The sequence below is a fragment of the Schistocerca nitens genome, chromosome 2 (assembly GCF_023898315.1).
Source record: "Schistocerca nitens isolate TAMUIC-IGC-003100 chromosome 2, iqSchNite1.1, whole genome shotgun sequence".
NCBI lineage: Eukaryota > Metazoa > Arthropoda > Insecta > Orthoptera > Acrididae > Schistocerca > Schistocerca nitens.
Genome location: NC_064615.1, coordinates 447909221 through 447934224, shown reverse-complemented (window position 1 = coordinate 447934224; position 25004 = coordinate 447909221). Strand labels below are relative to the sequence as shown.

The window sequence follows — 25004 nt, the reverse complement described above, 5'->3', positions numbered from 1 at the left end:
TGACCACAGCAGTTGAGTCCCATAGTGCTCAGAGCCATTTGAACCATTTGAACCTTCACTACAGGACAAGGATCTCGGAAGGGGAGCAACAGTGCACAGTTGTTAAGTAATACAGGTACCTTTGAGCACTAAATTATTTGTGTTGAAGCAACATTATGCCAGTATGTGATGCATATGAGATGCCAACGTTACATTGATGCGACGCTTGCTATTCTGGTGGTACACCTGTATACCTAATTTACTACTTACACAGGAAATACTACCAGGTTTCAGATTTGGGGTATGTCTGCTTCTGACTACAGTGCCTTATCCTCTCACTAAAGCCCAGATTCCTTAAAAACAGTGGAGCCCTACAGCTATTAGCTGAGAGCCAGAGGGCATCGTTGACAAATAATTCAGGGCAGCTCTCATAGAGTGCTTGCACAATAGAAAGATACATACAGTACATCCACATAAACAGTTAAACCCATTTATTTTTATCCTACCAAATTGTGAATTTCCTGCAAAAAATGTGACAGTTACAAGATTCTGCTCCTGCAAGTTTGATGTCATGATGTTATTGATTGGTAGCATTAAGAAAAGTACAAAAAAAGAATGTTATAGGATACATATGTATTTATAGACCTCTCGAGCTATTACTTCGTTGCTCCTCCTCAAAGAAGTGACCATTTGCATCTGTGGCAATTATTCGCTAGGTGGCCCTACTTCCTACATATAATGCAAATGCCCCCAGTGTATGCTGATGACACTTCAGGGCGTGGGGACCATCCAAATTAGATAGTGTGTGGATTAATGGATAGAGCTCACCATCTACCTCAATCGTATTGCCCCTAAATTCCCACACTGCATCAGGGTCTGCATCAGTAACAACAAAACCTGAGTATAAACAGCGAATGGCATAACATTATTAGTTTATCTGCAAAAAAAAAAAAAAAAAACAACTTGTAGTTAATCAAGGAAGTAGTATATTAGTTGTCATCTCTCGCCCTTATTGACTTTGTTAACAACAACTGACTGCTATTGCTGCTGGCAGTACTTCATGCTGGACAGGAAATGGCATTGCCGATACAGTCAAACTATAAATAGTTAAAATTGCTTGAAGAATGTGGAGCTGAACTTGCATATCATTGTCCAAGTGGGGGTTTAGTGGTGCTGGGTGCAGGAGGGGGGGGGGGGGGGGCAGGTGGCATGGTTGTTTGGGGGAGTCGGTAATGGGCTGGGGGGGGGGGGGGGGGAGTGTTGGGTGATGTGGGATGAGGTTTGCCTTCAGGAGGCAATGGTGTCAGGATTCTAGAAGTGGCCCTGGCTGGATGCAATGACACAAGAGTGCTGACAGACGCTGAGTCAGCATTTTCTGCCATAATGCCCACTGACCTTCTACTATGAAATCTGCCATCTAAGGAGATATGGATGAGACTGGACCCATATTATTCGAATGGCTAACTCCCTTCCCCAAACCTCACAGGCCTCCCTGGGCAGATCCACCTTCTTGTCGCTCGTCACTTGTTTGACTGCAGGGCGCATAGCTCTGTGGCCAACACGGCCACCTGCCCCCACCTCGGCACCTCTGTCGAGCCAGTGGTTAGAACTCTACGATTTCAATAGTTATGCCTAGTTGACAGCTTCTCAGCATACACATAAAGTCACAAAGCACAACACTATTTAGTAAAAGTTCTGTGTATGTTCCCTTGCCTGAACTGTTTTTAGTTCATGTTTCATTTCAATACTAGGCTAGACTCCAGAAAAATAGTTTTAGGAGAGACTTGTTAACCCTTAAATCTACTTCTTTTAGTGGCTCATTTTCTAGTCTCATTCCCTCAGTGTCACATGATTTATCGGCAACATTACAATAACACTGTTTTTCTTTTTTTTTTTTTTGCAGATGTTCATCTTAATTATATATTACATATTTGAATGACCTAGCTGATCCGATACTATAACCAGAATATAAGCAAAATCTATCTTAGGGGGCTGCATGCAGTCCGTTGATTGGAACAGAGTGTCAAGTGATTTGATTTCCATGAGAGTTGCGAGTGTTCTGTAAGAAGCAGAAATTTATTTTCAGTATCTTGGCATGGCCACACATACTTACTTCACATTAGGAAACTGATTATGCTGCGAATTGGAAATATCCTTTATTATTCCTCCAAAGGAGAAACTTTCTGTTAATACATTCACATGCATGTTGTTCTTAGATTAGAAATTGCAGTTTTTGTGTTTTACTGAAAAAAGGCAGCAAACATTAGTGAACAAACAAATATCGTCAACAGACACTGCATTTGCAACCCAGCTGCAGCATGATTTGGTTGCTTTTGCGAGATCTCTTTGTTTCTTTTCATCTCCAGATCAGCTAACAGTTCTCTCCAAAATTGGATGCGATCTGCCATGATGTTCCGCTGCATTTTGGGCACAGAAGATACATTCATAAACGCTTGATCCTCCAGCGTGAAGGGGAGCCACTCTTCCTTCATCAACTCATTAGTCTTTGGTGCAGGGTTGCTGTAATATAAGCAAAATGAAAATTAATAACGTTCCTCATGACAGAATGGAAAAGTAACTCACAATACAGAGGAGCAATTCCAGAACATGTAATTTCTCTGCCATTTACTGTTTCGAAATTAACCTAGGTTTGGTGCAATATTATTTGACCTGAATGTAGTCGATTCGTTCCTAAAGACAGAAATAATATAAAGCTTCTAGACTGGACATATAAGAGGAGAACATCTGTCGAGAATCTGTCAGACCACTGAATTACGTTGTCTCATTTGGGTTAAATTCTAAACGCGCATTAATTGTCATTAGGAGCTTCAGACGAGGAGACAGCCAATGGATATCACGCCTTCTGAAGTAAATGTTCTGTTGCTGCTCTCAAAGGGCAGATAATACTTGTATTACTGTCTTCTCTTACTCTCCAAAGCCAAATTCGGGCTGTTAATAAAGATTAGGTGCTATCGTGAAAATAATGTGCTTAAGAGTAGTGAAACTCTTCCATCGATCTCTTTTTTTGTAGTGGTATTAATTCACTGTAAGGAAATTACATGACGACAGAAATTCTGGCAACTCGGCCAATGGATATCCTGTAGTGTGTGTATTGTGAACATGTTCTGCTTGAAGCAATCGTACTCTCAGATAATTGTCAACAGCTTGTATCAGAAAATGTAGTATTAAGAGCAGAGATTCTTCGTCTTCTCTTAGATCAGTCGGACATAACGGAGGAACTCAGAGTTCTCCGACAGGTTATCCACAATAACGAATATGATCCGAAAATGGTCGACATAATTACGAGAAAGATCACGTCACGAACTCGGGATAAAAACAAGAATCTTAGGGACTATGAAATATATAGGTAAGCCGTCTGAGAAAAACCAACACATATTTCGAAAGAACAATACATAAACCGCGTCCAGCGCCACAAATAATATTACGAGTGAAATACGATATAAATTACTGAATAAAGAGATCCAGTATGAAAGCCCAGGGGTTTATAGGGTTTGAGACATGACTGATATGAAATACATAGCCCAGACAGGTAGAACATTTAATACACGATTTAAAGAACACTCCTAACCAAGTAATGAAACTGCTTTAGGCGCTCACTTTGCAAAGGACAATCCTAATATTTTTTCTATATTCAAGAACAGTTAAAGACGGTATATGTAGGAAAAAGGTCAGGGAGCATGTTTTACTCATTTTTACTAACGAAAATACATGCAACTTAAAATATGAAGTATTCAACAAATTAATTGTGCAAAGTATCCTTATCAACATGTTCCTATGAATCACATTTTTAGATGAAACAGAAATTTATGTTTCAAGAACGAACAAACTGCTGAACAAAAAGAACAAGTTCTCTACCGATGCTTATTGCAGCATCTGTAAGGAGGTGCTATTCTGACGTTCGCGGTTCCTTACTGACACCCCACTTGTGGCTGGTGTCCAACGGACACGCTACTTACCCTCCTCTCCAGCCCGGCATCCTACAAGGAAATGGTGACCTATCAGTTGCACATCATGACAAATGAAGCGCCACCTCGTACACGTCAGGGAGCATGTTTTACTCATTTTTACTAACGAAAATACATGCAACTTAAAATATGAAGTATTCAACAAATTAATTGTGCAAAGTATCCTTATCAACATGTTCCTATGAATCACCCCCCACAGCCCACTATCCTTCGCCTCCATTGTTATGAATACTGGACCTTAAAAAGTGTTTTTAATTTTTGTCAAAAATGGCTTACAACATTTCACGTTACTCTGATGAATGGAAATATAAAATCTCCTGATGTAGGTATTCCTTCTTTTTATTATTGCACAGATATTTACTTCATAGATTTTGTAGACTGTCCAATAACCCTTTGTTTCCTCTTTTCGTCTACTAACAGTATGAAATTGACCACTGGCTGGTCGAAACCGCTTACGCCATTGTGAAACATTCAAGTGACTGTGTCACAAAATTATAAAAAAATCGCGTATGCGTATATAGTATCCTATTCGTTTTTTGTCAAAACTAAGATTATATTTTATGTTTTTAGCCGGGTTGTTTCCAGTTCTCGCAATTGTCAGCACCCATTCGTTCTTTCTAAAATTTTTAATCATTTGTCCTACGTTTTCTGATGAGGAATAGGACATGGATTGACAATACTTGCATCGTCGTGCTCTGAAAGTAATTTTTCCTTAAGAAAGCGTACGTCCACACTTGCCTAAGAAACACTTGAACGCGTATGACGGCGCAGTGCGTGCACACACACACACACACACACACACACACACACACACACACACACACACACACACACACACACACTGGTAATCCCATTTTCATGTGGTAAACGGAATAACAAATTTCAGGGCCCTGCACAGTGGTTCTCCAATGCAATTCTAAGCTTCCATTTCGCTTATGTGGACCAATGTATCGCTCTCTAATGGTAGTTCAGTGGATTTGAATTTATCATCTTATTTTTCATCAGTTACGTCTATACACAACAGAGATAATTCCTGTCCCTTGAAAAATTGCTGATTATAAAAATAGACAAAAAGGAAGACTCTTGTGGCATCACTGTCTCAAGTTGCGTACGGAGTTATTTATTCTCCTCACGAAAAGAACGGTCCATTCTCGGTGTGTATGTCATTTCTTAAAGGATGTATTAGCGTAGATGACTGTACAGGGTACGAGTAAGGTGCAGTGTCGATTTTGTGTTACTGATAATCGAGGGAGAGGTTATTTATTTCAACACTTGAATGCATACTTGGCTGAACTTGCAAAAATGCATGGGAGATGTCTGTTAGACCTGTCCCTCCGAACAAATACAAGAGGCTAGTTATTAAAACTAAATTATGGTGGATTTAGTGATACAGAATGAATAACAAAGTATTTATTGCTACAGTGTGATTTTCTTTTCTTTGTGAAACATAATAACACAATATAATTGCGTAGGCTTCCGCGGCCAGAGTCAGTCGACATAAAAGTTTCCTGGGTTTGGTACCGCATCATAATGTAAAAACTACTGCCGCTGGAGAAAAACCAACGTTCCGGCCACGATTGCAGCGGCCTTCTGGGTCTAATTAGACCCAGAAGAAGGCCGCTGCAATCGTGACCGAAACGTTGGTTTTTCTCCAGCAGCAGTAGTTTTTATATAATAACACAAATTATGGTATGACTGTTCTACCATTAAACTAAAAACTTGCAGTTTTCCTGGGCTTAAACGGGAATTTTTTGCTAATGAAAAAAATGAAAAATAAATATTTGCACTGTGTTCTTAGGAATATTCTTGTTCTTTTGCTACGTGTTTCACTACTTTTTCTAGCTAGTTGATCAGGGCACATGAGACATCTTCGTTTTGGTATTCTTTCTGATTCCACAACCTTCGACTGTGAGGCATGGTTTGTTGATTCTCTTCTCAAAATGAAGATGTTCATTTCTTGCACTAATTCTTTGAGCAAAATTCTCCTTTCATCAGTCCACCTTCCTGATAATTGGGATGTTGCTGTAAAAATAAACATTGATTGTTGAATGTAACTATGTCTGGATTCTTTTTACGTCGTTCACCATGTGTTTACCAACTATGTCACTGTGGCGCAATGACTGAGCAGTACGACACTTTTGTTCTTGTTAGGCCCATAACCTACGGTTGTCAAATTGTCTTCTAAACCATATGAACATGAAAAATATTTCTAAACTTGGAAGCCTTCATTTTTTATGGTATTTCTTTGTTATTGTGTCTCAAAGTTCTCTTTGCTGTAGTGAATTCCTGCAATAGTTCTTCGAATAATGGAACATCTGTGGGGCAAGTTATCCATTTTAGTCTCTGTTGAGTTTCCTGTCAGTGCTTTTGTTAGTGTCTTTGTTGTAGAAGAAGCAATACTTGTTTATCTGATCAGGATCAGAAAAATGTACATATTTCCTCAGATGTAATATTCTACTAGTCTTTTTCCTTGATACTAGCAATGCGCCTTGCTTCAAAATAATTACATGCGCAATCTACTGTAATATTGTTTGGAAGATAATATAATGGCATATGTTCTTAGAGTGAAAGATGCGCTACCTGTTTCGATGTAATGTGGAACTTCACGATATTGTTTACTCAAATTACGCTGCATGGTGGCGGTGTTTTACACCACTGAGTCCTATCATGACCAATAAAGAAATCAGAACTTCTGTAGTTTGTCTTATCTCGGGAAGCTAGAAAATGCGGATTAGTTACCCTGGGGAACCTCAGTGTACGAATCAATTTCATCTTCCCGATCAAAACGAACTTCATCTTCAAGACATTCAGGAATTGTTGAATCAAAATTATGATCACTCCTGTTGACTTCAGATAATATTCTTTCGGTTCCAGCAGATAATAAGTAAACCATGCTGTAAGTAAAGTACCCTGAATAATTATTCTGTCCTTCAAAATTAACTAATGCACACCTGAGCGTAAAAAAATACACTTCCCTTCGAAAAGAGTACTCAGATTTAGCTTTCGCAGTATTTCTGACTTTTCAACGATGAGAGTGTGTGCGCCAGACTGTTTATTGTTGTCAGTAATCTTGCCAATACAATTTTCTATTCGGGCTTCAGATAAATAAACTATTCCAAATACGGATTTTCGGCAAGGCGTCTATAAGACCCGTGACATTCATTAGATTATAAAATTAATAAAGATGCATAACTCATTTGACTGCACCAAATAATATTTTTCCTAGAAAAAGTCCGTTGTATTTCCAAGGATTACACAAAACGGGATCGCAGACCAGGACTCATGCAAAACCAAGTTTTTTGACCAGCTAATGGCCAAAAGCAGTGCTCGTACAACTACAATAAATTATTTTTAAGACAGTTGAAATGGAAGGTTTCTGGGTCTGAAAGGCCCCACTTTTGCACCTAAGGGTTACTTTCAGTGTGAATGATTTCCCATTCAAATAGATGTTACTTTGGCGGCTTGTGTGTCCGGCTTATCAGGTGTGTAATTGCATAGTGTAGGTGGCTGCAATGAGTAAGTATGAAGCGGAGGGTCGTGTCTATGTTATTGATTGAAATGACAAAAGGGAGCTGATGAAATTTGCTGCGAGCAAATAATGTGCACCTCTCGAATAGCATCTGCTAGACGTGTCACCAACGACAGTATGATATACACTGGTGAGACAAAACCTTACAACCTCTTGCTTAATAGCATGCTGGTCCACCTTTGGTAACGCAATAAATCTGATTTGAGACATTGTCATCGTAACTGGTCATTGTTGTCAGCATGGACACGAGCCAACAGTCAGTGTGTGCCGGGTCCACGATACAGCTCTGCAGTGCCTCACCGTAATGTAAATTGTGTTACATGTAACGTGGTAAGGTTTCTTCTAATGCTTTGTTGCACTGCGGCTGGAATATAGTGAGGAATTGAACAAAAGTACACATTTTTATAAGTGCTCTATATTCACAAACAAATGAAAACTGCTATGTTAGCATTGTACATGTACACGTGAATATGAACAATTTTCAAGATATTTGTGACTGCATAACTGAGAAACTTCACTAACATTACGAAACTGAACTGTGATAAAATAATCATCATTCAGTAATTAGTGCTGTCTGGCTGCAAACTTTCCATTATCAGTTATTAAAATTTGGAAATGGTTATTTTCATTGAATAATTTTAAGACTATACACAACATTTTCAGAATTTTTAGTACATTATTCGAACTCGCCTTGTTACCTGCGTGGTTAACACTCTCCTTTATGACCTGTTGTAGTGTGGACAGTGAACGATTGCAGCCGATGTACTGCCGAAATATGAGCGACTGATATAAATCGTGTCTAACTCTGGTTGTCCGTTAGTGAATATACGAATGCACCACCATGTTTTATTTCATAATACACCGTGTGCAGATATAGGCAACACGGACAAATATCATAATAAAACGGTATCAATATAATGATAAAGAACGAGAGGAGCTAACATGGTGACATGTGTTTTTTAATCTGCACTTTTCAGAAATGAAGTGTCGATGAACTTCTTTTATGAGCTGTGAAATTTCAGGAACATTTGTTTATAATGAACAACAAATTCTAATTGTTAGAAGCTCCGTAGTACAACGATAAAGTACCCAAGACTACAGCATTCTGTGAACCATACTAATGTTGCTACTAAGAATGTGGACAGTGATCAAGTGCAAAAGTAAGCTGGAATGCTTTTCCCTGCCGTTGCTTGGATCGGCAGTTTCCATGCATTATGAGTATGTGGTGTTTGAACACAATAAATGGAGAGCTGAGCTGACGTCATTATCCTGGAACAGCAGCAGAGTCACAACAGGACTTCAGTGTAGCTGCAGCCCTGCAATCAACTACGATTACGTGACAACCCACCTTGCCTGAAAATACAGAGCAGTGTTGAACTGAATGGAAACTATAATTCTGCTGGCTTCTTGGACATTATTCGCTCATCAACTAACAATCAAAGTTATTAAGCTTGAATTTACCAACTGTACATAAACTTTTCGAGGTAATTCACGTATTTTTAAAGTAACGCTGATCGTCATTTAAGTTACATGTATAGTAAATGTACTGTATAAATTAATGCATGCAGCTTGAAATATGTCGAAGAGTGAGCTAAATGTGATGAGGTAAATGTAGAAAGAGATGCTAATATTAAATCCAATTTATTCCACAGTTAATTTGTGCCAATATTTGAAAGTTGCTTTGCTAAAGGATTATCCAAAAGGTCCATTAAAAAAAAAGTAAGTCGTGGATAACGAAGGGAATTAAAATGTCATCTAAGAGGAAGAGGGAAATATATGTAAAGGCCAGAGTAAGTCGAGATATGATCTTACGTTCATACTACACAAAAACAAGTGTAGTATATTAAGGAAAGTCATTAAAATGTTGAGAAGTACGCATTTCCTGACAGAAATCAACAATGCAGATAATAAGATTAAAACCATTTTGGGACATTGTCAATTGGGAGACAGGACAGCCATCAGCATACAAGTTTCCATAACAATTAAAATAAATGATGATGTTGTGACTGATAATTCACAAGTTGCAAGTACTTTCAACAATCACTTTTCATAAAAAGCAGAAAATATAGGATTAAATACTTGAACTGAAAAAGGAACAGAATATGTTAAAAATGACAATCCACAAAACTTTAAGCAGCTAGAGGTTGAAACTAATTCAATTATATAAATACTGAAAAACAAAAGCTCTTGTGGGGTTATGGAATTTCAAACAGAATTCTGAAAAGTTGTTGCATCTTAATAAAGTAAGGTATTTTGTGATAAATGCAGTGGATGTGTAGGTTCTGTAATAGGCCTACACATATAAATAAATATTTGCACCCACTCCGTACGGAAAAAATGTTCTAGGGCAGTATGATTATATCTAAGCTATCAGAAAATTGAATTTTAGTGTATCAATTTCTTTTTATGAAACTCATTTTTTTTCGTCACCAATCACGGTGTCTGTCCGTCACCAATCATGGTGTCTGTCGATCGTTTGAGCTGGTGCGAGAAACACATACGTAATTGAGTTGTATCAACATTGTTTTAAGTAAAAGTTCTAATATGCCAAAAATCGCAAGTTTTCATTCTACTGCCGAGCTACGTCCTAATTTCTTTCTTCCGATGAAACGAGAAATTGGAATTTAAAATTCACCTCTTCGGAGAGGAAGTCAACTCGAAGAGAGAGTAGCCGCCGCAGCCATGCTGTTACTTTTGTACGTCATTGGGGAGCAAAGGTAAATTACCAAGCTGTACACCAAAGCAGGGATGGCTAGAGGATAAATGTAAGGATGTAGACGGTTATCTCAATAGGGGTAAGATAGATACTGCTTACAGGAAAATTAAAGAGACCTTTGGAGAAAAGAGAACCACTTGTATGAATATCAAGAGCTCAGATGGAAACCCAGTTCTAAGCAAAGAAGGGAAAGCGGAAAGGTGGAAGGAGTATATAGAGGGTCTATACAAGGGCGATGTACTTGAAGACAATATTATGGAAATGGAAGAGGATGTAGATGAAGATGAAATGGGAGATATGATACTGCGTGAAGAGTTTGACAGAGCACTGAAAGACCTAAGTCGAAACAAGGCCCCGGGAGTAGACAACGTTCCATTAGAACTACTGACGGCCTTGGGAGAGCCAGTCCTGACAAAACTCTACCATCTGGTGAGCAAGATGTATGAGACAGGCGAAATACCCTCAGACTTCAAGAAGAATATAATAATTCCAATCCCAAAGAAAGCAGGTGTTGACAAATGTGAAAATTACCGAACTATCAGTTTAATAAGTCACAGCTGCAAAATACTAACGCGAATTCTTTACAGACGAATGGAACAACTAGTAGAAGCCGACCTTGGGGAAGATCAGTTTGGATTCCGTAGAAATATTGGAACACGTGAGGCAATACTGACCCTACGGCTTATCTTAGAAGCTAGATTAAGGAAAGGCGAACCTACGATTCTAGCATTTGTAGACTTAGAGAAAGCTTTTGACAATGCTGACTGGAATACGCTCTTTCAAATTCTGAAGGTGGCAGGGGTAAACTATAGGGAGCGAAAGGCTATTTACAATTTGTATAGAAACCAAATGGCAGTTATGAGAGTTGAGGGGCATGAAAGGGAAACAGAGGTTGGGAAGGGAGTGAGACAGGGTTGTAGCCTATCCCCGATGTTATTCAATCTGTATATTGAGCAAGCAGTGAAGGAAACCAAAGAAAAATTCGGAGTAGGTATTAAAATCCACGGAGAAGAAATAAAAACTTTGAGGATCGCCGATGAAATTGTAATTCTGTCAGAGACAGCAAAGGACTTGGAAGGGCAGCTGAACGGAATAGATAGTGTCTTGAAGGGAGGATATAAGATGAACAACAACAAAAGCAAAACGAGGATAATGGAATGTAGTCTAATTCAGTCGGGTGATGTTGAGGGTATTAGATTAGGAAATGAGGCACTTGAAGTAGTAAAGGAGTTTTGCTATTTGGGGAGCAAAATAACTGATGATGGTCGAAGTAGAGAGGATATAAAATGTAGACTGACAATGGCAAGGAAAGCGTTTCTGAAGAAGAAAAATTTGGTAACATCGAGTATAGATTTAAATGTTAGGAAGTCGTTTCTGAAAGTATTTGTATGGAGTGTAGCCAAGCCATGTATGGAAGTGAAACATGGACGATAACTCGTTTAGACAAGAAGAGAATAGAAGCTTTCGAAATGTGGTGCTACAGAAGAATGCTGAAGATTAAATGGGTAGATCACATAACTAATGAGGAGGCGTTGAATAGGATTGGGGAGAAGAGAAGTTTGTGGCACAACTTGACTAGGAGAAGGGATCGGTTGGTAGGACATTTTCTGAGGCATCAAGGGATCACCAATTTAGTATTGGAGGGCAGCGTGGAGGGTAAAAATCGTAGAGGGAGACCAAGAGATGAATACACCAAACAGATTCAGAAGGATGTAGGTTGCAGTAGGTACTGGGAGGTGAAGCAGCTTGCACAGGATAGAGTGGCATGGAGAGCTGCATCAAGCCAGTCTCAGGACTGAAGACCACAACAACAACAACACCAAAACTAAAAGACATTAATACAGGGTTATTACAAATGATTGAAGCGATTTCACAGCTCTACAATAACTTTATTATTTGAGATATTTTCACAATGTTTTGCACGCACATACAAAAACTCAAAAAGTTTTTTTAGGCATTCACAAATGTTCGATATGTGCCCCTTTAGTGATTCGGCAGACATCAAGCCAATAATCAGGTTCCTCCCACACTTGGCGCAGCATGTCCCCATCAATGAGTTCGAAAGCATCGTTGATGCGAGCTCGCAGTTCTGGCACGTTTCTTGGTAGAGGAGGTTTAAACACGGATGCTTTCACATAACCCCATAGAAAGAAATCGCATGGGATTAAGTCGGGAGAGCGTGGAGGCCATGACATGAATTGCTGATCATGATCTCCACCACGACCGATCCATCGGTTTTCCAATCTCCTGTTTAAGAAATGCCGAACATCATGATGGAAGTGCGGTGGAGCACCATCCTGTTGAAAGATGAAGTCGGCGCTGTCGGTCTCCAGTTGTGGCATGAGCCAATTTTCCAGCATGTCCAGATACACGTATCCTGTAACACTTTTTTCGCAGAAGAAAAAGGGGCCATAAAATTTAAACCGTGAAATTGCACAAAACACGTTAACTTTTGGTGAATTGCGAATTTGCTACACGAATGCGTGAGGATTCTTTACCGCCCAGATTCGCACATTGTGTCTGTTCACTTCACCATTAAGAAAAAATGATGCTTCATCACTGAAAACAAGTTTCGCACTGAACTCATCCTCTTCCATGAGCTGTTGCAACCGCGCCGAAAATTCAAAGCGTTTGACTTTGTCATCAAGTGTCAGGGCTTGTAGCAATTGTAAACGGTAAGGCTTCTGCTTTAGCCTCTTCCGTAAGATTTTCCAAACCGTCGGCTGCGGTACGTTTAGCTCCCTGCTTGCTTTATTCGTCGTATTCTGCGGGCTACGCGTGAAACTTGCCCGCACGCGTTCAACTGTTTCTTCGCTCACTGCAGGCCGACCCGTTGATTTCCCCTTACAGAGGCATCCAGAAGCTTTAAACTGCGCATACCATCGCCGAATGGAGTTAGCAGTTGGTGGATCTTTGTTGAACTTCGTCCTAAAGTGTCGTTGCACTGTTATGACTGACTGATGTGAGTGCATTTCAAGCACGACATACGCTTTCTCGGCTGCTGTCGCCATTTTGTCTCACTGCGCTCTCGAGCGCTCTGGCGGCAGAAACCTGAAATGCGGCTTCAGCCGAACAAAACTTTATGAGTTTTTCTACGTATCTGTAGTGTGTCGTGACCACATGTCAATGAATGGAGCTACAGTGAATTTATGAAATCGCTTCAATCATTTGTAATAGCCCTGTATACATCCCATGTTTCAGAACTGCCACAACGTTTTTAACACGCACACCTATGTCTGCACGCATTTCAGGGCAGAGAATTTTTCGTGCGGGTTAAGGATAATTATTGCATATCTGGAAAATCCACATTATCTGTCTCACCAATCACTATAAGCATCACTGGTAAAGGGAATTTTTCCATGCAGTTTAAAATATACAGTCATTAAACAACTTCATAAGAAAGGATACAACACAGTCTTAAACAATCTTCGTCCAATTTCCTTACAACATCTTTTTCCAAAATATTCGAAAAAATAATGTACTCACTAGTAGTCGCACAGTTAAGCAGAAAAAAATTAGTTACCATATCTCAGTTCTGGTTCCAGAGAGGTTGCTCGATTTGAATATTATTCATACATTCCCTCATCAATCACTACAAGCCTTAAATAATAATAAATCACCAGTTGGTATTTTCTGTGATCTTTCCGAGGCCTTCGATTGTGTAGATGATGATACTCTCTTAGAAAAACTCAAGTTGTGTGGAAGTGATGACCTTACACACAGCTGATTTGAATCATACTTGGAAAACGAAATGAAAAATGTTTAGTTGAATTATTCAGACAATGTTGGAAAAAACAGAAAATTATAGTTACTGTGGTCCACCCCTAGTTCTTATATATGTGAATGACCTTCCAATTAACTGTAAGCAAGCAAAACTGGTACTCTTTGCAGGCGATACCAATGTTGTAATAAATCCCATTAGAGAGAAAGCAACAAAAAGAGAATGGAAAAAGATATTTTCGAATGAATTATTAAGATGGATCTCGGAAAATGAACTTTCTGTAAATTTTGACAAAACACAGTATGGTCAGTTCTGTACAACAAATAGTCATATCAACAACTGATGTAGCGCATGAGCAAGAGTTACTAAGTATGGCACAATGCTCCAGATTTTTGTGTGTACGTAAGTAGGGCAGAATGCTCCAAATTTTTGGGTGTACGTACTGATGTAAACCTGAACTAGAAGAAGCATATTACTAAGCTTCTCAAACAATTAAGTTTATCTACTTTCGCTCTTCTTATTATTTATAATTTTGGAAACCTCCGGACGTATTTTGCTTTTTTTTCCACTCACGAATTTCGTACAGAATAATGTTAAAGGTAACTCACCACGTAGAAAGTAGTGATTCCGCAAAAGTGAGAAGTAAGAATAATATATGGTGTTCACCTATGGGCATCATGTAGGTACCGCTTCAAATTGCGCCTTTCCCCCTACATATTTTCGCTGATGAAATTCGTCATAAATAATCCACCACAATTTGAGGTGAATAGTGATGTACATACCAACAACACTAGGGGGTAGAATGACCTTTATTACCTATTGTTTAAGCTATCAGTGGCTCAGAGAAGAGTTCAATACGCAGCAATAAAAGGGTTTGATCATTTTCCCAATAACATAAAAATTTTAACAGGTACCGAAGAAAGTTTTAAATCCAATTGAAAATCATTCCCTCAGCACAACTCCTTCTATTCCACTGACAAAGTCTTCTTAAAAGCTTGTAACCAGTAAAAGAAAAAAAAAATTTGTTCTTAAGTCAGTTGCATGACTAAGAATAGAATGGTGACGAGTTGATTAGAATTAACATTAATCATTTAGTTACATTAGTAAGAGTAAAACGATAAAGAGTTCATTAAAGTTAACATTAACCATGTATACATATCGCGTAAACTGATTCGTTCCACATCATTTCGATAAAAGACTAGTTCGAATGATCTATGGAACATGTAACTAAGTAACGAATTAACTAACTTCAATTTATGTGTTACTAATATACTGTCAGTATTACACATATCTCTCGTTCGTCCTACTTACAGTATGCGCAGCTTTTTATTTACTGTGTTCTAATGCAACAACGTTGTGTGTCACTAACATATGGTAATGTGTTATACATCTACTATGTAAGTCACCTATTCGATGTCTGTAGCTGATGCTGTGTTTTAGAGTGTGTTACGTTGTCAATCAGTTATCGTTCATGTGTGTCTAAGACACGACATTCCAATCAAGTTGTAAGCAGGATAAGATCTGTTTTCAAAGAATAATTTTGACAATATTTAGTAGAATTTGTGTCTGCACTGCTATCATTATAACAGACTTGTGGTTATGGCTTAACGGTAACAAAAGATGTAGGTCCAGATTGGCAGGACATACGAATGTTACGTAGTTACGATCAGGAAACAACATATCTCTATATGTATGGGTAGACCCATGAGAGAATCTTCCTCTATCTTTAAAATGAATTATCAAAATACGGTACAAGAAACTCAAGAAAATGACAATATACCAGGCATACTACTTGGACGAGTGAGTAATAATTCTGAGAATATGAATAAGCTAAATATAAATATAAATAATATAAATAAGCTAACCCCCTCCCCCAAGAACCATGGTCCTTACCGTTGGTGGGGAGGCCTCAGCGATACAGACAGCCATACCGTAGGTGCAACCACAACAGAGGGGTATCTGTTGAGAAGACAGACTAACGGGTGGTTCCTGAAGAGGGGCAGCAGGCTTTTCAGTAGTTGCGGGGGCAACAGTCTGGATGATTGACTGATCTGACCTTGTAACATTAACCAAAACGGCCTTGCTGAGATGGTACTGAGAACGACTGAAGAGTAAAAGAGGAAGCCGCCTGGTAGAATTTTACATAGAGAATAACTTAATCACAGCTACCGCTTGTTTTAAGAAACATGAAATAAGGTTGTATACGTGGAAAAGGCTTGGAGACACTGGAAGGTTTCAGATAGACAGAGATTTAGGTTTTAAATTGTAAGACATATCCCGGGAAAGATATGGACTCTGACCTCAATCTAATGGTTATGAACTGTAGATAGAAACTGAAGAAACTGCAAAAAGGTGGGAATTTAAGGAGATGGGACCTGGGTAAACTGAAAGAACTAGAGGTTGTAGAGAGTTTCCGAGAGAGCATCAGGGAACGATCGACATGAACGGGGGAAAGAAATACAGTAGAAGAAGAATGGGTAGCTTTGAGAGATGGGCCTTCTTCGCAGAGGAGTGTCTGTGAAATCTGGAAAGTGGGAGACGATGTAATGGCAGAATTTAAGCTGTGAGGACGGGTCGTGAGTCTTGCTTAGGTAGTTCAGTCGGCGGTGCACTTGTCCGCGGAAGGCAAAGCTCCAGAGTTCGAGTTTCGGTCCGGCTCATCGTTCTAACCTGCCAGGAAGTTTCATATCAGCGCACACTCCGCTGCAGAATGAAAATCTCATTCTGCATATAGGACCTTTCCAACCTTTCACATGAAAAAGTAGGCTACTCGTAAGAAATTATATGCAATGCTACAAAACAAAACAATCAAACTGGCTTCTAGACCATAAATTACCCATTGTTCATTGTTGAAAAGAAAAATGGTGACATCACAATAGTTCTAGATGCCAGACCCCTAAATAAAACAATAAATCCCACTATCGGACCAAGCAGAGAACTTAGAAATACTGTTATAAAGTTGAGAGAAGTTACAATTTTTATATTGATCTAAAGTCAGGGTACTACCATGTGCCGTTCTATCCTGAATCAATAAAACATATCGCTTTTAGTTTCGAGGGTAGAAGCTACCAACACTTTTGACTCGATATATCAGTTGCGGTTTTCCATCAGATATTTGGGCAAGATTATTGGATATGAAGTAGTAAAGAACATCGCTGACGCAGTAGCGAGTATGAACGCAGATCTTTGCTCTGTTTCTCGATGGGCACAGAACCTAGGTCTGAAACTAAACCCCAAGAAATCCCAGGTCATACTTATATCTCATCCAAAGTTAATCAGCCGGTACTTTCGCGAAACAGACCCTCAAATACTCCTCAATGGTACCCAACTAACATACCAAAAAACAGGAAAAGATCTTGGAATAATGTTGGATGAACACCTAAACTGGGAAGAAAAAACAATCACAGCTTGCCGGAAATCCCTCTCCTCCCTACATGCAATTCAAAAATTTAGAAAAATATGTCCAACCCATGTTAAACAAAAATTAGTCCAAACACTAGTCTTGCCTAATCTTTACTACTGTGATGTAGTTCAACACGGCACAAATAGTGAAAATTCGAGATCCCTCGAGCTAGTGATGAATGCTTGCGTTAGATACGTGTGAAATATACGGTTGTATGATCATATCAGTCCTTCATACTCCCAGCTAGGTTGGATACGCCCACATAAGGCACGTGATCTCCACACGATGTGCTTACTTCATCGATTTCTTAGCCACTGGTGCCCCCAATACTTATCTTCTCACATTAAACACCTATCATTATTCCACAACCGCAATACCAGATCGGATACGTCTAGCACCTTGGCTGTACCTTTACATAACACAAAATCTTTCTCCGTGTCATTCTCCATCTCAGCCATACGACTATGGAAAGCGCTCTCCTGTGATCTGCGTCTTATCCAGAACCACTCAACATTCAAGAGGGAACTCAAAACTTACATATTAGGGACGGTATAGCCATCATTGTTGTGCCCCTCTCATCTCTTTCTTTCTCCTCTCCATCATAGCTTCGAATTTTACCATTCTATTTCTCTTCCTCTAACCTATCTACCTCTTCTATACCTCTTTCACCCCATTCTATAGTCTTATGTCTCTGCTCGATGAGAATAACTCACAAGCTGCAAGAACAGAACGAGAAAATTCCCAACTAGCAATAGGACTGACATTCATAAAAGAAAAATATGTTTATTTTCATATACATAGTCATTACTATTATTATTATTATTCTTGATTGTTATAATTATTTTTTTGATTGTTATAATTATCATAGTACTACTGTTATAATCTCTATTTTTTTCTTTAACATTAATACTGTATAACACGTTATATGTCCTTAATGTTCTGTAGAAACTGAAATTCGTTCAATCTGAGTATGCCTGGTTAGGTGTAAGAGAGGGCCTGAAGGCCGTAATCTTGCCAGGTAAAATAAATGCATAAATAAATAAAATAAACATATAAATAAAGAAATTACGATATATGTGGACAACATACTGGTCCTATCATACTCTTGAGAAGAACACGCACAGATAGTAGATCAAGTGTTTACAACATATCAGCGAGCAAGAGTGGCAGAAAATCTCGAAAAATCCGAATTTGAAACTTTGATGAAAAGTTCTTGGGACAAATGGTTAGCTCAAGAGGTATTATTCAAGTTGACAGCTACTAAATGCGTTCCAAGGCCTCGGTGCTGAAAATAATTGAAAAGGTTTTTAGGACGTGCTTCAATAGGAAATTTGTCGCTAAATGACTCAACTGGCTAAGTTATGAAAAACTAAAGCGACATGGAAATATGGAAATATAAGTACATACATATCTCTCTGAAGACTTCTACCTGGCATATGACAGCTCAGTCTATAGCACTGGTGTGTATCTTTATCAGGAGGAGAATGTGGATGATGCTACAGATGACAGCAGAATTTGTACAAATGCGAAAGCGAAAATATCATCAAAGAACAAGAAGTCTAAGGTGTCTTTGGGGATACGGAAACATTTGATACTTCTTAACTGTAAGGTAGTTAATGTCGAGTGTGTCCACCCGCCCCCTTTATGACGGCTTGAAGTCTGCTGGGGACACTTTGAACGAGGTGAATGGGTGTCTGTGGAGGAATGGCAATCCATTCTTCCTCAAGAGCTGAAACAAGGGAAGGTAGTGATGTTTGTCACTGGGGTCTGGAGTGCAGTTGACGTTGTATCTCATCCCGAAAGTGTTCCACTGGGTTCAGGTCAGAACTCCAGGCAGGCCAGTTCATTTAAGGAATGTTGCTATCCACCAGGTGCTGCCTCACAGATACTGCTTTATGATAGGGTGCATCGTCATGCGGATATCATCGTCTCAGAACTGTTCATCTGTTGTACGTAATAAGAAGTAGTGACTTGAAGAAAAGTAAACAGAAAAATGTAGGGATCTGAAATTTGGATATAAAAAAATGACAGAACCAAAGCAGTAGTTCTAGGGGGAATTCGATTGCAATTAAGGTCATCTACTTAACGTTTCAATACTCTCAGGAACTCTAACAGAAGCTCAAACTCATGACTGAAGGATAATTTTTTGCCTTAAATTTTGTAACCAATTTTGTGATCTCACAAGTCCGTACCACCTGGAATTATGCACAATAAAGACGACACATGGGAAATACCAGAGTGCCTGACGTGAAGAAAAAAGGTAAAGCACGCAGAAGAGGAGGCAATACGTTAACGTTACGTCGTTAACGTACGCACCACTGGTGATTAGCTAAATGATTACAGTTTTAATTCTCTGTGACAGGTAGAACGGTCACCAGAGTGCGTTAGTGTTGCTCGTGTTTATTGTTGTCACTAACCCTCGTAGGCTACGTAAGAGGCGTGGATAGCGTCACGTGCTGAGTGGTTACTGAGAAAGTGACGGAGGTACCTCGTCTCGTGTGACACAGAGTTATCAGCAGCTGAGAGAATTTGAAACATGCGTCACTGTGGGTCTCCATATGGCCGGCTGGTCGAATCGTGCAGAATTCAAATTTGGGTACATCTGGATGTGTTACAGGCCCTCTGTTGGACTGCACTGAAACTTGAAGACAGGCATATTCGTAGTCAAGGTTCTTGCCGTCATGTCTGAGCACCACAACCTTGGATCTCCATATTGTACACCAAGCACATCGTGACCCCTTCACATATGCCGCAGCCATTGGAGAACAAGTAACGGATTCCCTGCAACATTTTGTATTATCTCACATGATCAATTAGGAACTATCAGCAGCAACGCTCGGAATTTATCGCCCGTGTATAGGGTGCTGTTAGTATCACAACGGAAACGGCTACGTCTGGAGTAGTTCCATGAGCAGGAATGCGGTCGCACTGTGTTCAGCGATGTTTCAAGGTTCTGCACTTCCCCGGATGACTGTCGTCTGTGAGGATGGCGGCGACCAGGGAACACGTCATTTCTTCCAGTGTTTTCGGGAAGTCCAATGGTGCTACTCCTGGCATGGTGGTGTTAAGTGCGACTAGGTATGACTTCAGGTTACGGCTTGTGGCGGTTCGGGGAACTCTGACGTCACAGCGGTTCGTCACGGACACCCTACCTTCTCTTGGGTGGGGACAGCTGGGACGCCAACTTCGGTCCAGTACCAGGACCAGTTACAACAGTTGTGGACCGCCGGCCGCTGTGGACGAGCGGCTCTAGGCGCTTCAGTCCGGAACCGCGCTGCTGCTGCGGTCGCAGGTTCGATTCCTGCCTCGGGAGTGGATGTGTGTGATGTCCTTAGGTTAGTTAGGCTTAAGTAGTTCTAAGTCTAGGGGATTGATGACCTCAGATGTTAAGTCCCATAGTGCTTAGAGCCATTTGAACCATGCGAACAGTTGTGGACAGACTTTCCTCAGGAGGCTACAATTGCTTTATTACACTTTCCCCTACACAACCAACTCATGCCTCGAGGCCAGAAGTGTGCAACGTTATACTGTTAAGTGTGAGCTCATACTGCTAAGTTATACCTAAATTTGACTCGATTCTGTAATCATTGCCGTAACATCACATACGCTTTCAACACAAGAATTTCATTTTTTTTCGTCCTCCGCTTCTGGCTGCTTCATATTTTTTCCAGGCTGTGTACATTGCACTCAGTGTTGGACTAACTTCAGGAATAGTAATAAATAGATCTGTAAAAGAAACAGATCAGTGTTTAACAGTTAACACAAGATTACTATTTTTCCAAACTGTTGTCCTAGCATTTACTAAGCTATATCTAGTTACATGAAACAGGTTTGCGGTCCGCATCTTCAGCATTGAAAATTAGTGTCGTAACAATGAAATCATAAAATTATTTAGAATGCTTATTAAAGTGCCTTATCAACAGACAAAAGAACTTTCTGAGGCCTTTTATAGCGAAATATATTTTTAAGATTATAAAAATAAGTAATGTGTTTCTTGTGGAAAAAGTCATTGTGAACGCGCGCGCTTGTTTATTTTTATGATGCTGCACTTCCGGAATAATTGTTCAAATACGATGAATTCGATGCCGTATTGCTATCTGCTTCATTATCATCATTGAAGTTTGATTTTTGCTATCCAAAAGTCAACGGAACACAAACAGGGTTCCAAACATCTTAATTTGAAGGTAATTTGTCAAAACAATATAAAATACATATGCAAGTGGCAGGGGAAATATGCAGTGCAAATTGGAATCCTGCAACGCAGTACCATAGCACGCCGCCAGAGAATCCAAGAGAAAAAAAATGCAGCGCATTTATAAAGTAGAGATGGAACTCGTAATTTTGTTTTGGGTGCTCTGGCAGCGATCTAAGGTACTGTGATCGATATTACAATGTGTACCATGACTGCAGACATGAACCTGAAGACAACGGAATATTACTAATATCATTTTACTTTTTCTTGTGGTAATTAAAATTATCTCTCGTAAATGAGACGTTGTATTGTGTTCATGTTGGGATGACAACAGAAAGAAAACCAGGAAGAACATGGACAGATGGAAGAAGAATGCAAAATGGAGAAATACACTACTGGCCATTAAAATTGCTACACCACGAAGATGACACGCTACAGACGCGACATTTAACCGACAGGAAGAAGATGCTGTGATATGCAAATGATTAGCTTTTCAGAGCATTCACAAAAGGTTGGCGCCGGTGGCGACACCTACAACGTGCTGACGTGAGGAAAGTTTCCACCCGATTTCTCATACACAAACAGCAGTTGACCGGCGTTGCCTGGTAAAACGTTGTTGTGATGCCTCGTATAAGGAGGAGAAATGCGTACCATCACGTCTCCGACGTTGATAAAGGTCGGATTGTAGCCTATCGCGATTGCGGTTTATCGTATCGCGGCATTGCTGTTCGCGTTGGTCGAGATCAAATGACTGTTAGCAGAATATGGAATCGGTGGGTTCAGGAGGGTAATACGGAACGCCATGCTGGATCGCAACGGCCTCGAATCACTAGCAGCCTAGATGAAGGAATCTTATCCGCATGGCTGTAATGGATCGTACAGCTTGAGTCAACAGACGGGGACGTTTGCAAGCCAACAACCAGCCATGGACTATCAGCTCGGAGACTATGGCTGCGGTTACCCTTGACGCTGCATCACAGACAGGAGCGCCTGAGATGGTGTACTCAACGACGAACCTGGGTGCACGAATGGCAAAACGTCATTTTTTCGGATGAATCCAGGTTCTGTTTACAGCATCATGATGGTCGCATCCGTGTTTGGCGACATCGCGGTGAACGCAAATTGGAAGCGTGTATTCGTCATCGCCATACTGGCGTATCACCCGGTGTGATGGTATGGGGTGCCATTGGTTACACGTCTCGGTCACCTCTTGTTCGCACTGACGGCACTTCGAACAGTGGACGTTACATTTCCGGTGTGTTACAACCCGTGGCTCTATCCTTCATTCGATCTCATCGAAACCCTACATTTCAGCAGGATAATGCACGACCGCATGTTGCAGGTCCTGTACGGGCCTTTCTGGATACAGAAAATATTCGACTGCTGCCCTGGCATGCACATTCTCCAGATCTATCACCAATTGAAAACGTCTGATGAATGGTGGCCGAGCAACTGGCTCGTCACAATACGCCAGACACTACTCTTGATGAACTGTGGTATCGTGTTGAAGATGCATGGGCAGCTGTACCTGTACACGCCATCCAAGCTCTGTTTGACTCAATGCCCAGGCGTATCAAGGCCGTTATTACGGCCAGAGGTGGTTGTTCTGGGTACTGGTTTCTCAGTATCTATGCACCCAAATTGCGTGAAAATGTAATCACATGTCAGTTCTGATATGATATATATTTGTCCAATGAATACCCGTTTATCATCTGCATTTCTTCTTGATGTAGCAATTTTTATGGCCAGTAGTGTAGTAAGAAGTAAATTGGAAATTTGTGGTAAGGTCTTATGGGACCAGACTTATGAGGTTATCGGCTCCTAAGCTTACATCCTACTTAATGTAACTTAAACTGGCTTATGCTAAGGACGACACACTCATCCATGGCCGAGTGAGGACTCGAACCTCCTAAGGGGGAAGCCACGTGGACAGTGACAAGACGCCTCTGACCGCTCGGCTATCCCGCGCGGCTAGCAAGAAGTATTGAAACTAAGAGAAGAAAAGGCGAAGTGTCGTAAGTTAATGGAAAGGACGAGTACACACTGAAGTAGCTCATTTTTGCGCAGGTAGACGAGTTATTCTCGGGTATCTGGTGCGACTCACCCGGTCCTTGCGAAGTTGGCGACTGCCGTGGCGAAGTAGAGGCGCACCGAGTCGTCCTCGGGGACCCTCTGGCCAGCGGGCGGCTCCCCGGGCAGCAGCGGGAACAGCGCCGCCAGGTCCTCCCCGTGAGGCACGCCGGGCACTGCCGGCACAACACACGTCTCTCCACAACACGGACACATCTCACGCTGGGGAACTTCAATAAAGACTTGTAAGGACCTAGCATCTATGGCCAAGCGCACGCAAACACAACGGTACAGGTGAGCCCTTGTTAATCAGACGCCATTACTGGATATCCAGCTGGAACACACTGCCGAATAACTGGCACCAAGCCGTACCGTACACTGCATGCATACAAGCTCAACCCCCCCCCCCCCCACACACACACACACACACAGTGAGATGATCTATGGCCGATCTCCCACTACTATATAACGATCTTGATTGTTCCAGGAATGTACCGGCTGCAGCAACTGGGAGACATCGCCATCGCTTGCCACGGTAATGAAGCATGATACCCATACTAACAAATCCGACCTTGCATGAACTATCGCAGCTAGTAAGCCACTACTGCTCTTACTACCCATCCCACTGTCGCAGAGGTTTTTTCCCACGGTACGAGACTTGGCACTTTTTTCCCTCTGCTCTTCAAATTGCTACCCTCACTCGCGTTTCGTCCACTATCTATCACCTGATGGACCGTGTTAATGCGTAGTCTTACCCAGACGCACGGATAACATCACAGCCCAGCATCCTGTGATCCGCTTACTAGATAACGAACATGTTGACGGAGGTGACAGTAGATCTTTTGGTCTGGTCATCACGTTGGTGCGGGCGTGTAGGGGCTCCGTCTCCGTTTAAATTTAAAGTCATCAGAGCGACGCAGTACCTACTAGACATATGAGGACGCAGCCTTCGGCCTACTAGTAGAACAGAGGATGCGTGATTGTAGGCACGGTAACAGTAGAGTCAGTGTGGAGGAGACCGCCTATACACCTTCACCCATATAGGTACACTCGGACAGTAGCATCGATGGACTGTTGCATCGCTGCTCCAACACCCGAGATGGACCCGAAAGCGGAAAACTAGCATTTTCCAGCGTTTGAAGCAAGAGCGGAATGCCGAAAACAGCACTCGACAACACTTGGACGCTTGAATAAAGAACTGATCTTTGTCCACATTCGCCTCTCCGAGAAAAACGCACTAATGTGTAAATGAGCATATCATTTTATTGTATTTGTTAGAAAATCACCGTTTCCTTTGGCAGAAAAAAGTTCTGACTGATATTGCAGAGCGGCTTCTATTTTGAGGGGAAAAAAACGACCACGTTCACGTTATACAGCTTCATTGCAAGAATTCTTGAAGCAAATATCT

At 40.8% G+C, this 25004-nt stretch overlaps 1 protein-coding gene across 1 annotated transcript in view; it reads right to left on the bottom strand.

The window, feature by feature from the left end:
• Window positions 1-25004, bottom strand: part of LOC126235078 (esterase E4-like) — a 317082-nt gene that overhangs the window by 244152 nt on the left and 47926 nt on the right. The window contains exons 3-4 of the mRNA XM_049943812.1: window positions 23631-23772; window positions 2256-2499 (exon numbers count right to left, since the gene is read on the bottom strand). Coding sequence (XP_049799769.1) covers window positions 2256-2499; window positions 23631-23772 — 386 coding nt within the window. The remainder of the gene's footprint in view (window positions 1-2255; window positions 2500-23630; window positions 23773-25004) is intronic.